This window comes from Atractosteus spatula, chromosome 16, assembly GCF_055471065.1.
Source record: "Atractosteus spatula isolate fAtrSpa1 chromosome 16, fAtrSpa1.hap1, whole genome shotgun sequence".
Taxonomy (NCBI): Eukaryota; Metazoa; Chordata; class Actinopteri; order Semionotiformes; family Lepisosteidae; genus Atractosteus; species Atractosteus spatula.
The window spans coordinates 13,510,363-13,525,481 of NC_142721.1; the positions used below are offsets into that span (position 1 = coordinate 13,510,363).

Genomic DNA, 15,119 nt, shown 5'->3' on the forward strand with positions numbered 1-15,119 from the left:
GGAACCACCTCCCCTCCACAAACCCCTCTCCCGTTTCCTCCGCAAGCTCTCCTTCCTTAAACCCCTTCACACCCCTCTCTGACAGAGATGTCTCCGCCTCGCTCCAGGGCCCTAAACCTGCCAGTCTGGATCTCAGGACCAACTCCCCTCTCACCCCTTTTTAAAGTGCTGCCCCTGAATATCCTTCCATATATCTCCTCTAATAGTTAACAGGGCTGTGGTGCCGCGCTGCAGCCAGATACTGTAGATATCTGTGTCTCTTTACAGAGCCCAGTCTTCGCTGAAGATCCCGACATCAGAGGAGGCCAACTTCATTTTTACTCAGTCCAGGGCACTACAACAGGGTACAGAAGTGAAGATGGGTGCTCAGCTACTGTCATGTTTTACTGTTGACATACTGTCATGTTTTACTGTTGACAATAATGACATACTGTATTATTACATCATGGGTTTTTTCTCTGGTTCATTGCATGTGACTTGACTGGGTTTTCCAAAGAATCCCCTGCCTCACAAAGACGAAGCTGTTGATTGATCCTGCAGGTATCAGGCAGGGATCATCCTTAATTATTTACCCTAAATAATTAAGTAAGGGACGCATAATCATTACAAATGACAAATTACAAATAGGTCATACCAATATATCAATCAATTTTATTTGTATACAGCGCCTTTCAGTCCAGGGCACTGTCAGGGCACTTTACATAAATACACATTCAAACGATGTACAGCACACAGAAAAAAAAAGAAAAGAAAATACAAAATAGATGTATACATATCAAATTAAGAAAAAAAAGGAATTAGGTTAAGAACTGGAGGCCATTGAAAACAAGTAAGTTTTGAGGAGAGATTTAAAAAACCTCAGGAGCTTTTTGGATACGATGAGGAAGCGTTTTCCAAGGGTGGGAAGCTAAAAAAGCTTGATCCTCTAACATGTTATTGTAAATCTTGAAGGTACACAGGAGACTGACTGTGCAGTGCCTAAAGCACCATTCTCCCCTAAAAATATATTCTCTGCACTGCCTAGAGCTTTCCCCTTCACAAATATCTGCCCTGTTCATTATGTCAAGAAAGCTCTGCTGGTGACACGATAGTGAACCAGGTTCACATCTGTCCCCAGACAGATAGAAAGATAAGATTGTATTGATCCCGAAGGGAAATTGAGGTGTTACAGCAGCCCAGCCCAAGACAAGCAAAAACAGACATCAGAATAGACTAAAAATTAAAATAAAATAAGTACAGCAATACAAAATAAATATAGTTAGGTGTGTGCAAAATATGCTCATAGTCACTGTTAAACAATAAAATGTGTGCAAAATGCGCATAGGTATATAGTGTCCAAAAAGTACAATAGTGCAACATGCTGTCCATAGATGAGCAGATGAAGGGCTAATAGTCCTAGCCTAGGGCAGGTATTGGAATATATGGTATTAGAATCACTTGCTTTATTACTCTTATAGCTTTCAATGAAAGCATAGCAGGAGGAAAAGTGGCTAGAATAGTCAATGTATTTCCCGTATTGAAACATAATACTGGGTCTAGGAGGCAGCTCTGTTGTGAAGCTCTGGATTTTTATTTGTGGCCAGTTTGCTATAATCAGTCTACAGAAGACTATAGATTTTTATGAGGGTTAACATAAAAAATTGAAATCTCTCCAGGGAAAGCTATTGGGCCTTGCAACATTAATCCAGTAGATGTGAATGAATATAGTTTACATTCACAGGGAACTCCAACAAAACCGGGATGTAACACGTCGAAAATTTAAAAATACATCAGTGTTTGTATTCATGCACCTCTGTGTGCATCTCACAACAGTTTTGGTCTTTTCATGTAAAAAAAAAAGAATTTATAAACATATCAAAATGCTCTAAAAGAGCCCAAACATGTACATATTAGCTTTGTGTTCCTTTGGTATTTATGTAATAGACCCGGAAGTGAGCAAGCTATAACACCAAATCCATGTTACGTCACGATGAGACACTCGCTTGGGCTTCACTTTAGCCCTGTGGGCAGAACGTGCCTCCTTGTTGCCATCTGGTGGTATGTTAAAAAAATCCTCATAAATCCGAAACCAGGATAAAAAACGGCTGCGTTTTAGCCAGCTGTTTCCAGAGGATAAGGTTCTAAACACCTTTTCTCGGAAATAGGTCTTCTTTAGTCCTATGATAACAGAAAAGCGTAAGGAAAGGTTACAAGAGAGAGGAGACACTATTATATTCTTACAAAAGATTATTCTCTTGTGTTTTTACGGAATACCTCTGACACATAATCGGAAAATCTTTCATTCCCGCAGTCCCTGGTGCAGGCGGTACCGGTACGTGCGACTATACATTACAAAGTATGCAAGTGTTACGTGCACCGGGAGGTCAAGAAATCCACCACAAGCGTTTTTCAGAGCAGATCAACCACAAAAGAGGGCAGATTTAACCCAGACTGCTGCAGTAGACCTGTGGAATGAGGTTGTTTTTTTTTTCCTGGCTACCGCGGAGGGCATTCCCCACGAACAACTTGTGAGTGTTTCCCCACGGAACCCGTTGTCCGATAAGCACCTCATCACAGAGCACAGGAAAGGTTGGGGGGGGGGGCAGCGGGGAGGAGGGTATGTCACGGTTGTTTTCCATCTCCCGCAGCCAGGATAAAGATAGCACGACCGGCATGTGCGTACACCTTCACCTAATCCACATGGGCGTCTTGGGCTCGCCACATGTGCGAACTATTTGATAACAAAGCAGCGTGCTGCCCCGCCCTCTTGCACGGGGGGGAGGGGCTACAGTCTGCCAGGTTCCAAGATGGCGGCGTCCATGGAGCTCAGTTTGGAGGTTTTGCCTTCGGATCCTTTACTGCTGATTTTATCATTCCTCGATTTCAGAGATCTGATAAGGTGAGTTTTCCCCGCCGCCCGGCAGTCCTGGACCGCCTGTACACCGAGTGGCACAAAAAGCACAGCTGCGTGAATGTCGTACGTTAATAGTTTTCCCGTGTCTGTTTGCCTAACTCCGGTCAGGTGGTTGTTTTCAGACATAGGAAAGAAATTATTATTTGGATTTTTTTTGTTGTTAAATTGTTTGTTTGTTTTTCGGTGCTTTACGTCGGAATAGATGTAGGTCCAAATAAAGTGTTGCCCTTGTTATTTGCCAATGACAGCAGATTGTTTTTCGTTGAAGTGGGAAATTCAGTTGTCGGATCATGCTTGTATTTAGAATAGCAATGACAGGTTATTGTTGCATAACATCCTCACGGTGTGAGGTGCCCATGGCATTTCTCCGTTTCAAAACATCTATTTTGTGCCCTTGTGGTTCTTTATGTGCCTATATAAGGTTTCTTCTGCCAGAACCAAGCCATCGTGTTGAGTTTCGTGATAACTTTTAATAGGTTTTGACAGGAGATTGGTTATTGCGTGTTTAAGAAGAGCAGCAAAACGATCTCTTCAGATAAAAACATATTTGTACTCGACACCTAATCATCGTTGATACGATTGTTAAACCTCCGTGGGAAGTTCTTGATTTAACACACAACATGTAGTTTAATAGAATATGTTTGCACAAAACAGGTGTTTTTGTGTTGCGGAACTTGTTAATGATCATCACAGCGAATCTGTAATGTATAAAGCAGTAAATACTTTTTTTCCTCAATAGAGATGCCCGGTTTTGTAGAAAATAGAATGTCATATCTCTCTACCTTAAACAGGTTTGATGAGGCCCTATGGCATTGTGTAAAATGTGCTTTTATCAATTGTATTTACTAGGATGTTTTCAACTTTTTTCAGTCGCTTACATACTTTGAATGCTCTTTCAGGATCATATTTTCGGATGTCTGTTCAATGTACAATACACTTCTTTTCTAATTGTGTATTGACATGCATGCGTGATAGAGACAGGTAGATTCTACCGACATACTCCGGCTTTAATTGTTTTCACCACTAAACCATTAACATCCTGACCCGAAATCAATATGTTGTGTGTTCTCAGCTGCAGCTATGTCAGCCGAAGACTCCATGCACTTTCCAACCACAATCCGCTGTGGAAACCTCAATGCCAGAAATATTGGCTTTTAACAGAGTGAGTAAAGTGTGTCACCGGTATTGTGCCCTCTCCCCATTTGTACTGCTGTTTGTCTATGTAAAACCCACCTTGCTAATTTCTACACATATCTGGAACATATTAAGCTGTTGTTTTTCAATTGTCATAAAACAAATAAAACTGCATTTCGTTGAAAATAAATGATGGGAATTCATACTCTCTTTATCCTGTCCCAAATAAGTAGTGCATCTTGCTTATGAGAACAGGTCTTTCTTTGTGTGAATAGTAGGAGTTGTTTCAGTTGTCAACATATAAATACTTGATGCTGCAGATCAAAGCATGATGCGTGTTTTAATGCGTGTTAGTATTATTGGTTCTCCTTGGGTCATTCTCTCTAAAGGTTGAACCAACAGCAAAGTGAGTTTTTCTCCAATTCATTTCACCCAGATGAACAAAATTAACAAGACGTTGTTACATAATTAGTGAGAGGGCACAAGATCCAAAATATCCTACCTTTTATTAGCAAGATGCAAATTGTAGAGAGAAGTTAAGTTTGTGAGACATTGAGCCCACATGATACTTCATGCCTGTGAGACTGTCCCAGAGAAGCCTAGCTAGGATATTTATAAGTATTAATTATTACAGAGATAGAACTATTTTGTTGGATATGATTTCTGGAATGGAGCTGTGATACTGTATTACTAATACAGAGTCTGTACCCTTTAATTTCCCAGAATCTCATACAAGTCCATAATTACTTAATTGATGTCATTACTTGCTTAAAAGGCCAATAATAAAGTCGGCCTCATTCCCAGCTCTTCAGCAGCCTGTGCTTTTTAAGTGATCTATAAATCCTTTTTTGATGGTGATTCCTGAGGGGCTGTTATGGAAATGCCTGGTTGATATGTACTCCTGTATTCATCAGGTCAGATAAAGCCCAGAGGAATCAGAGCTGGAAGGACTTGTTCAAGGAGTTCTACTCAGACCTGGGACGCTATATTGATCATTATGCCACTCTAAAGAAAGCCTGGGAAGACCTGAAGAGATATCTCGAGCAGAAGAGCCCAAGGATGATTGTCTCGCTGAAAGGTAGTGGAATCCTGCCATGGAGTGTTTTAAAAGTACCATAGTTTGGTCATGCATTATTGAATTATTGCATGAAGTGGATCCAAATTACAAATGGAGACCAGTAGAGATTCTTTTGGTTTTCTCTTCCAGAAACTGAACTAATGGGAATGTCAGATACCCTCCCCTACCTATTATTGATCTGTAAATACAGAAGAAAAGATCTGAGGCTGAGGGTTAACTATGCAGTAATGTTTCACTGTTCGCTGCTTACCTAAAAAGACATTTGCCATAGGTAATACATGCTGTGGTTCATTCCTAATTTTAACGTCCCTGGTTGTGCCACTTTGTCGATTGTTCTTCAGAGGGTGTGAAAGAAGAGGAGCTCGATGCTGTTGAAGCCCAGATTGGCTGCAAGCTGCCCACTGATTACCGCTGCTCCTTTCGGATACACAATGGACAGAAGCTGGTGGTGCCCGGGTAAGGATGAGCTTCACGGTTGCAAAGAAGGCACCCGTGTACTTCCTGCTTGGTTTGATCTACAGAGTTGAGCTTGTGTAGTGAGTGTTACGATCTCTTTGTATGTAAGCGGTTGTCTGTGCTTGTTGAATATCCGCACGTGCCTAGAGGTCGTTTGGCCTGTGAGGTCTGACTGATACTTCGGAGTGAATGTCACCGAAATGCAGTTTTTAAAATGACGGGCCCTCTGCCTCTTCACTTAAACATAAACAGGTTTTACACTTCACTTAAACAGCTTTCATTGAGCCAAGGCTGTAAAAAGATACAGTACATTCCATTCTTCTGAACCCATTTTTGTGAAACAGCCATACCATAGATTTTATATGCATGTGCTATCAATCCTTTTGTCTTCCGACTGCAATACTGTGAATAGTGTGTGACAGTGTCTCCTCTCTCTCTCTCTCTCTCTCTGGGCTGTCACCAGTGTGTGTCAGTGTCCTCTCTCTCTCTATGGGCTGTCACCAGTATGTGACAGTGTCCTCTCGCTCTCTCTCGCTCTCTCTCGCTCTCTCTCGCTCTCTCTCTCGCTCTCTCTCTGGGCTGTCACTAGTGTGTGACAGTGTCCCCTCTCTCTCTCTGGGCTGTGAACAGTGTGTGACAGTGTCCTCTCCTCTCTCTCTGGGCTGTCAACAGTGTGTGACAGTATCCTCTCTCTCTCTGGGCTGTCACCAGGGTGTGACAGTGTCTTCTCTCTCTCTGGGCTGTCACCAGGGTGTGACAGTGTCCTGTCCTCTCTCTCTGGGCTGTGAAAAGTGTGTGACAGTGTCATGTCCTCTCTCTTTGGGCTGTCACCAGGGTGTGACAGTTTCCTGTCCTCTCAGGGGTGCAAAACAAGTGAACGGTGGTAGCTTATGTCTCTGATAAACGGAACGGGCGCCTGGCGCTTGTCGTTCGGGCTGCAGGCTGATGGGGAGCATGGCCCTGTCCAACCACTACCGCTCGGAGGACCTGCTGGACATCGAGACGGCGGCCGGGGGCTTCCAGCACCGCAAGGGCATGAGCAAGTGCCTCCCGCTGACCTTCTGCTTCCACACGGGCCTCAGCCAGTACCTGGCGCTGGAGAGCGTGGAGGGCCGGCACCGCGATGAGATCTTCTACCACTGTCCGGTCAGAGCCGCCGCCACCACTGCGAGTGCTCAGTGCAGCAGCTCGTTAGGGACACAGAGGAAAGGTTAACAAAGAGGGGAGACTATTTGGCCTCGCTGTGGGGGGGGGGGAGGGGTGTAGTATGGGGGTGTGCAGAGGCTCTTCCCTTAAAAAAGAGGGCATCCCCCCCCCCTGGTTGAAACTGAAGAGAATCCCCGTTTCAGCAGGGACATTGTCGGCCCCCCAGAACTTGGGCAGTACAGAGTGTACTTGTCCTGTAAAGGCAGCACATAGCACAGGGGATCCTGCTCTGATCATGCCGACAGTGCGCCGGTTAACCAGCGGTTCTGCCTTTATTTTCATTTTATTTCAGATTTTATTTTCAGTCTGTGGCAGCAGAGTTTTCTGTTCAGTCTTTTTTTTTTGGCTTTCTGGTTTTATTTGTATTGAGAGTGATTTCTGGGGGAAAAAGGCCTCTCCAAACAGAAAAAGCTCGAAACCTCCGGGTGTATCAGAATGGAGAGTTTTTCAACAAGTACAGCGATTTTTTTCTTTTTTAAAAAAAAAATCCACTGTTCTGGTTTAGATGCAACGATACAGCTTATTTATTGTCAAGAGTTTCTAGAAAGCCAGCATGACTGTGTTCCTTGACAACTAAGACTAAAGTGCAAATACAATGGTAGTTATGTCCTAAAATCTGGACGCTATCAAGGAAACTGAACATTTTCTGAATTCCAAATATACAGACATTATTCTTAAATTCCCCTTTCAGAATCTGCGTTCTGTACTGCGCTGTTGTCTCTTTTTACTTGAAAGGCAGAGTCGTTAGGGAGCTACTACAAACATTACCTCTTCTTCCCACTAGAGGGCATAGCACTTATTCAGTTTATTGGTTGTGATGCTAGAAGTATTTGAAGGCTAGTGTTTTGCGTTACAGTGGAAAAGTTCTTCATGGATTAATGATCGTAAAAATGCTCTCCTCTTTTTTTTCAGGATCAAATGGCACAGGATCCTTCTGCAATTGACATGTTCATTACAGGTGGGATGCGGATCTGATTTTCATTCCATCTGACTTCATCACTTTCTAATTGTGTTCATTATTGACTTTAGTTAAGCAGCCCCCGTTTGCAAAGTCTTCGCTCATCAAGGCCTTTTAAGTTGATCAGACAATGTGGTCAACTGCGGCTGTCCAGCACCAGGAGTCAGCACGTTGGTTTTGAAAGGCTGATGACAGTGCCTGAAACGTCGGCTAATAGTTTTTAAGAGGGAAAAATTGCCTAGCAATACAGAGGGCCAGTAATAGAGAATTTCTAGTTATGTTACAAGATAAGTAATATTGTAATGTTCAGGGGAGAAAAGGAAGGAATTGTAAGCAGGCCTCCTGCCTAAAGAACACTGTGATCTATTTTGTAGTCATGGCGACTGCAGACGTGGAAGTCTCTCGACGCAGAGAGCCTGTTGATTGTACTTATGTTTTTTATTAACATACAAAGGATGTTTGTAATCGGGGTGGGAAAAAGTTGCCAGTCATCTCAAAATCTCAAGTATTAGAAATATAAATGAGTATAAAGTCTGTTATGTATCATTCTTTTGCATCTTTACAGAGGGTATAATGTGTAAAGTCAGGCTCATTAGGTTCTAGAAATAATCCACATCTCTCAGTATCTCTCAAAAACTTCCTTCTGGAATCTTAGCCGAAAGGTTAATTTTTCCATTTCATAAATCTCTGAAACAATAACAAGACAATAACAATAACAATAATTTTCTTTGGTTGGGGGGGGGGGTCTCTTTGTAACCATTTACAGTATGTTATAGTGCCTGCTTCATTTACAAATGAAAACTGGCACAAGCCTGCGTATACTTCTCAGGTATCTTGAAATACTGCAAAGGTGTGGCTTGTGGAATAAGGCACAGTCCGAGTGGTGCCAGAAGACTGGGTAATGTGCAGTTTTATAATCGGCACAAGGGCTTACCTTTACAGCAGTCGTGACCTGTACGGTACAGGATTGATCTGACTAATGCATTGACAATGAACGCGTGATTTTATTATGTCCTCCTCTTGCCCGAATGACCTCCAGCCATCTGTATCCTGTTACTTTCACAGGATCCAGCTTCACTGAGTGGTTCACCAGTTATGTGCACAATGTGGTGACAGGAGAGTATCCAATAATCCGAGACCAGATTTTCAGGTATTTCTCAATCGTACACGATAAGGGCTCTTACACGGAACTTGCTGTAAAAATCTTGCCAGAGGCCTTTATTTTCCTGAAGTCACTCGGCTTTGGTCTGAATTGCATTTGGATGTGCTTGTTGTTCATTCTGCCTTCTCGGTTTGGAGCAGGCTGTTCATCCTCCTTTTTCCGAAATCCCCTGGCTCTGCTCCACTAGGTGGTTATGTTGATGTGCCTTTGAACCAAGGAAATACTCACTTGTTACTTCTCTTCATCTTAGCCTCTTGATGGCAGTCATGCCAGACCTCTCCATTCCTTGGATTCTTTAGTGCTTTTTTTCTTTCGTGGTCTTGCGGAAAGAGGAAGTGTGTGGTAGAAGCCGAAGTGAAAAATGCACCCGTTTGTAAGCTTATGTAGGCAATGGTAGGCTGTACCATCCAGTGCATACTGGTACACCAACTTCCGTGGTGGATGTCTTGAAACAAGATAACCGACCTGCAAGCGCCACGCTACGTCCAGTACTGACAGGCATGTACTGGGAGGCCTGGCCAGGAGCCTCAGCAAGATGGGTTTACAGCAAATTGTATATTTTAAAATGCCAATGAGAGCAGGGTGATGCAACACTGCCTCAATCTATGCTTTCCCTCAATCTCTCTCTCTCTGCCTGTGTCCCCAGGTATGTCCATGACAAGGCGTGTGTGGCGACCACGGGGGACATCAAGGTGTCCGTGTCTACCTCTTTTCTGCCCGAGCTCAGTTCCGTGCACCCCCCCCATTTCTTCTTCACCTACCGCATCAGGTGAGCCCGGCCCCCATCCCCCCGCCGCGCGGCACGGCTGGCCGACGGTGAAGTGGGCGGGTCAGCGGGCACAGCCGCCGACACTGCGCCGCGTCTGCAGGATGGATTTTGCGTGCGGCGGGGGAGTTGTCTCGTTTGCCATGTTTGTGTGTGGGGGCTGGGGGGGGCAGCGGTGGCGCCGGGCTCGAGCCGTAACCTCTGTGGCGTCTCCTTCGCGGCAGGATCGAAATGTCCAGAGACGCCTTGCCGGAGAACGCCTGCCAGCTGGACACCAGGTACTGGAAGATCACCAACGCCAACGGGAACGTGGAAGAGGTGCGCGGCCCAGGTGTTGTGGGTACGTTGTGATCCCGTGTTTTCTCTCAGCGGTCCGGTTGGAAGTTAGAAAGTTGGGCCGCCGATGGGCCCAGACGTCAGGCACCTGCGTACGCAGTTACTGTAAGAACTTGGCAAAGTCATGGCTGCCATTTTTAACTTCTGTTTCCACAGCGGTATGGCATCCAGACCTTGAATAGTAGAGGAATTTATTGCTATACATACGTGTACACTGGAATTCTTATTCGCGCCAATCGCTCAGGGCATACACACTACAGGAGACGACACTGTACGACACATAACGCCACACATTATAGACAGCCTGTACCACAAACTGGTATGTAAAAAATAGCAACAAGGAGTAACAAGAGGCACCTGAAAGTGGTCTTGTAGAGAGGGGGGAAGCTGAGACGTGGCATAGGAGTGTTGGAGAGAGGATGCGAAGATTCATGCGTTACCATGGATTTCGGCAGAACATGGATGATTTTTTGTGTTCGAGAGGTTTAACGTACGTCATTTTCAGTGCTTAAGCTTTTAGATTTCAGCTTCGCTGTGAAATTCTGTAACAAACCTAAAACCTTTTAGCAGCTGAAAAGAGTGACTGCGTGTCCTGTTAAGGAAATAACGGAGAGGACAGTTGCAACAGAAGCCAGCACACCTTGGGGTCACCAGAGTCTGCGACGACCCTTTTCTGCGGGGGTGTTGCAGTGGCTGGGCTTTCGTGTGACCTGCATGACCTCTGCCCTCTGCCCCCGCCCACAGGGGAATTTCCTGTCATGACACCTGGCAAGGTGCACGAGTACGCCAGCTGCACCACCTTCTCCACCACCTCCGAGTACATGGAAGGGCACTACACTTTCCACCGGCTCAAGAACAAAGAGGAGGTCTTCAACGTCGCCATCCCGCGCTTCCACATGGTCTGCCCCCCCTTTCGCAAGTCCGTGGTGCGGATGGTAGGTTCTCCTGCGGGGGGGGGGGGTGCTCTCAGGAGCGGCAGGGGGAAATGAGCAGGAGGAAACCAGCATATCCGATCTGAAAATGTCCTGCAAGCTCACTACAGTTGCCCAGTGTTGTCTGCTGGTTAAAGTAGCAGTCGAAGAGCTGGGAGGTTGAGCTGTTAAACTGGTCCAGTTCAGCCAGTGATGGGCTGATTCAGGTTGTTCTGAGCCCAGCTGGAGTGAAAACCCATAGGCACACTCTGGTCTTCCAAGTCCGGGACAGGGAATCCCTTCTCGAAGGGCTTAAACCAGTGATGGGCAGCTCCAGTCCCGACTTTCTCATTGTCGTTACTTTATTGAACTAGTTAAGGGCGTCATGGTGGTGTGATGGGCCGCTCTGGGGTCCTGGGTTCAGTTCTGATCTGGGGAGCGTTCTGTGTGAACATTGCATCTGTTCCATGTGTCTACATGAATTTTGTCCAGATTCTCTGGTTTCCTTCTTCCTCCTGAGAACATTCTGGCTAGGTTAACTGGAGCCTGTACATTGTTCCTGTGTGTGTCCTGTGATGGACTGGTATCCCATCCAGGGTGCAGTCCTGCATCATGCCCAAAGCATCTAGGATAGACTCTTGCTTTCTGAGACCCTTATAGGATACACAACTCTCTGATGATGGAGGAGCTGACAAATTGGAGAAGATATCTGTTTCATCTTGTAGGTTTTAGTTTGAAAAGCACCTGCAAAATGAATGCCAGGACTAGAGTTGTTTATGCCAAAATTCACTTAAAACTAATTAACTTGTTCATTGTTCCTTAAGAATTAAAAACGACTCTATTTTTCCAAAAAAGAAACATAAAACATGAGAAACATTGCCCATAGCAATCAGTACTTGTTCCTTTTCGAATAATAGTGACATGAAACAGAGAAAAAAGGAAGCTGCCCAGAATCCTCTGAAGAACTGTTCTTCTGCCAAATGTTGTGACATTCACTGCATGTGGAGAACGATGGCCAATATTTCTGAAGTGGTTTTCTCACTTACAAGAAAAAGGTTCCAGGGAAGCTGTTTACTGAAAACTCAGCTGGCTGATGCCTTCTGGGATCTAAATGACTCTTGGTGTTAAGGATGGTAAATATGCACATTTGTGTGGCTCGAGTGTAGCGCAGCCCTTTTCACCTGCAGTGAACTCCTGTTGTGTGTATGTGCTTCCTGCCAGCAGGGCCTGGCGTCGGAGGCGTCCAGCGCACTGTGCAATGAGGAGGACCACTCTTCGGACACCGACGACTATGACGAGAGCGACCGTGGGGTTCTGAATATCCCCACCCCTAGTGGGCGCTGTCCCCGCCACATCTGATGCACTTTTCTCTTCTTTGATTTCACGGCGGGACTTTTGAGAGACAGGACAGGGGCTGCAAAATTCTCGCGGATTTCCTGCCTCGGTCAGCTGTTCCTTTCTAACATTGTGCTGACCTCAGAATTTCCTCCTGCAGCCCCGAGACTTTCCTTCCAACTCCCTGTGTCGCCAGGCTCCATTTTAAGGGCGTGTGGTTGTTTTAGTTATTTGGTTTTTTTTAATGAAGAGACCTGGGACTGAGTGTTTTCCACTGTAGGAATAATGGGTATTATGATACAGTGCCAGCTGGCCTCAAAGCATTTGTCCAGTACAGTGAGATTTATTTTGCAGAGTGTGTTTGCAGACAATAACATTGAAAGGCAGCTAGGATTGGGCGTTTGTTGTTCTATCCAAATACGTTTCTCTTAACATATGAAGCAGGGCACCATAATAGTGAAAACAGTGAATAGTCAACAATAGGAGATTAACTGTTCCCATTTAGATTTTCGTGTAGACTCGATAAATAGTTTTTCCAATATCGGTGTTTTTTATTTATTACATGTGCTGGTCAACAGCTTCATATATATTTACCCGCCTTAGACTGCAGGATCGGAATACAGAGACGTGAAATGCATTATTGTAATGAATCATTGCAGTCTTTTGCCTTATGATGCATTCTTTTCCAAATGCTGGTTAGTGAAAAAAAATGTTTTAAATAATGTATTCGACACGTCTTGAAAACCATTTTTGTTTTGCTGCACTCCCACGTCACAGCATCAACAGTAACACTGACAAGTACATTTTATTTTATTAGGGTAAAAGCTGTCTATGTAATTGATTTAAACCGATATCTTGTTTTTTCTTTTTTGCATGCAGAAAGTTACCACTCCGACTGAATGACGGTCAGTTTTCTCTGCTTCCCAATTTCTTAAAATAAGTTAACAACAACCTCAAGTGATGTTTTGCCAAGCTGTAATGGATTAGGTGACACATTTACTTTCACGGACTCCTGAGTGAATGTGATTGTGGCCAGGGGGTGACTCTGATCCACACCAGATTTTCATAACAACCATGAGCCATGTGAAGGAAAGAAACTCTTGCAAATTTGCTAAATGTGGTTTGTATTAAGTATGTTTTTTCCCTTTGTGCGGTTCTGTTTTTGTGTCTCAGCTCCTAAAATGATTTAAATGAGTCATTTGACTCACAAGTAGCTGTAAGTTTCTAAAAGAAGCTCTGTGGTATTCATGATTAAAAAAATATTCCATATTTAAATTGGAACAGCAGCTCATTCCCCTGTTAGATGAGGCTGGGGTTATACTATTTTTTTGTTGTTTTCTGTTGATCACATTTAACCCATGGCTCTATGATTAAAAAAAAAAAGTAATATGACATTTGGGTCTAAAAAAGGAAAATAACATGCAATTAGATATCTGTGGTGCAAACAGGAAAACATATTTCGTAGATAAAATAGAATAGCCTAGCCTACATGCTGAGAATGGTTTAAACTACAGTCTGGCCCATATTATCCCAGTAGATAATGCGTTATGCCAAATATTTATTTTATCCAGTGAGACGGAAATGAGTAGTTCTCCCCTGAAACAAAGATTCAGATGAAGTAAGATATGATGCGTCTTGATTTTCCTAATCTACTAAATCAAGTCCATGTGAAATTAAAAAAGTGCTCCACAATATTGAAGTGATTCCCAGCTTTGCCCTGTCAATGTTTCCCCCTCTGAACCTCTGAATTCAGCACAAATGAAGTCAGCATTCATAGTGCAGCATTGATATATATTACTGATATAATTGCACAGGAAAAACCATCAACCACGCATTTGTTATCATCCAGATGAAAATGAATTGTTCAACTGGGGAAAGAGTTCGGGTGCTTTGTCACATGGGTTACCATGATGTAACGTTTTCCCAGTTTTTCTGTTCCAAGCAGTTCTGGCTCTGTGATTTTTTTCCTACACCATTTGTTTTCCATTCGTTCTGTAACGGCCCTACGTTTTTCGGAGAAAGGACTGTGTTGCTCTTTCGTTATAGCTGTGTTGTAATAGTTCTGCGAGACACGGACACCCCAGGGGTCTCTACCTGGATGTAAGGAGGGAAAAGTCAAGAGCTTGGCAATGAAGAGCTATCCTCACATGCTTCTCCAGCCCCTCCTCCAAAAAAGACAACAAATGACTCATCTCAGTTTGTAAATAGATAGGAATAGATATAAAGTTTTTTTTTCTTTGGGATAAAACAAAAAGGTTTGGGATAGGAACAGTGTGGACATTTTTCAGGACGTCTTGATTTTTGTGAGGCAGGGAAAAGATTCCATGACACTCAAATGACTGTTTTCGAGTGACTGTGTGATTAACTGTGCACATCTGCCTCAGGCTACTTTCAATCAGTTATGCTACCCACTTGAGGTGATCTGTTTAATTTTGACACATACACTTGTTTGGTATGAGAAGTATTTTTCTTTTTGTGAAGGTTGTGCAATAGCTCATCGGGCTGAACTTCACAAGGACTGTCCGCCTCTTATGAAGCAATTTGACATTTTGTTCATTATCACTGTTTTTATATATAACAGATGTTTTGATTTTCTATGTTGGGGAATAAATGCGCTATGTTTAAATCTTTGAAGGTTTCCCTGTTCTTTCAAGCAAGATGACTGTAATATTAAATACAGTGCTAAATGTAGTTTTTAATTTAAAAAAAAACAATTTTGTATGACGTTTCTAAACAAGGGGACATAACCGTTTTACCAAGATTTAGAAATTCAGAAATAAGTTTTGGGGGTTTTTAATATATTTCTCACAAACATTGCTGTCTTTTTTGTAAAGAACGTACAGTATATATAGTTTGTATAATAGCACTTCTTTCCACCCTTAAT

At 43.6% G+C, this 15,119-nt stretch overlaps 1 protein-coding gene across 3 annotated transcripts; it reads left to right on the top strand.

The window, feature by feature from the left end:
* The first annotated feature begins 2,770 nt into the window (after window positions 1–2,770).
* fbxo3 (F-box protein 3) lies at window positions 2,771–14,863 on the top strand. 3 transcript variants are annotated; one of them, XM_088934601.1, is made up of 11 exons: window positions 2,771–2,878; window positions 3,966–4,055; window positions 4,942–5,105; window positions 5,447–5,561; window positions 6,503–6,707; window positions 7,680–7,725; window positions 8,791–8,875; window positions 9,534–9,656; window positions 9,878–9,993; window positions 10,734–10,924; window positions 12,122–14,863. In XM_088934601.1, the coding sequence occupies exons 1-11, from the start codon at window positions 2,787–2,789 to the stop codon at window positions 12,257–12,259; spliced, it is 1,365 nt and encodes a 454-aa protein (XP_088790727.1). In that variant the 5' UTR covers window positions 2,771–2,786; the 3' UTR covers window positions 12,260–14,863. The 3 variants fall into 3 exon arrangements, with proteins under 3 accessions (XP_088790727.1, XP_088790728.1, XP_088790729.1); XM_088934602.1 differs by having other exon boundaries at window positions 12,125–14,863; XM_088934603.1 differs by lacking the exon at window positions 10,734–10,924 and having other exon boundaries at window positions 9,878–9,971; window positions 12,125–14,863.
* The last annotated feature ends 256 nt before the right edge of the window (window positions 14,864–15,119 follow it).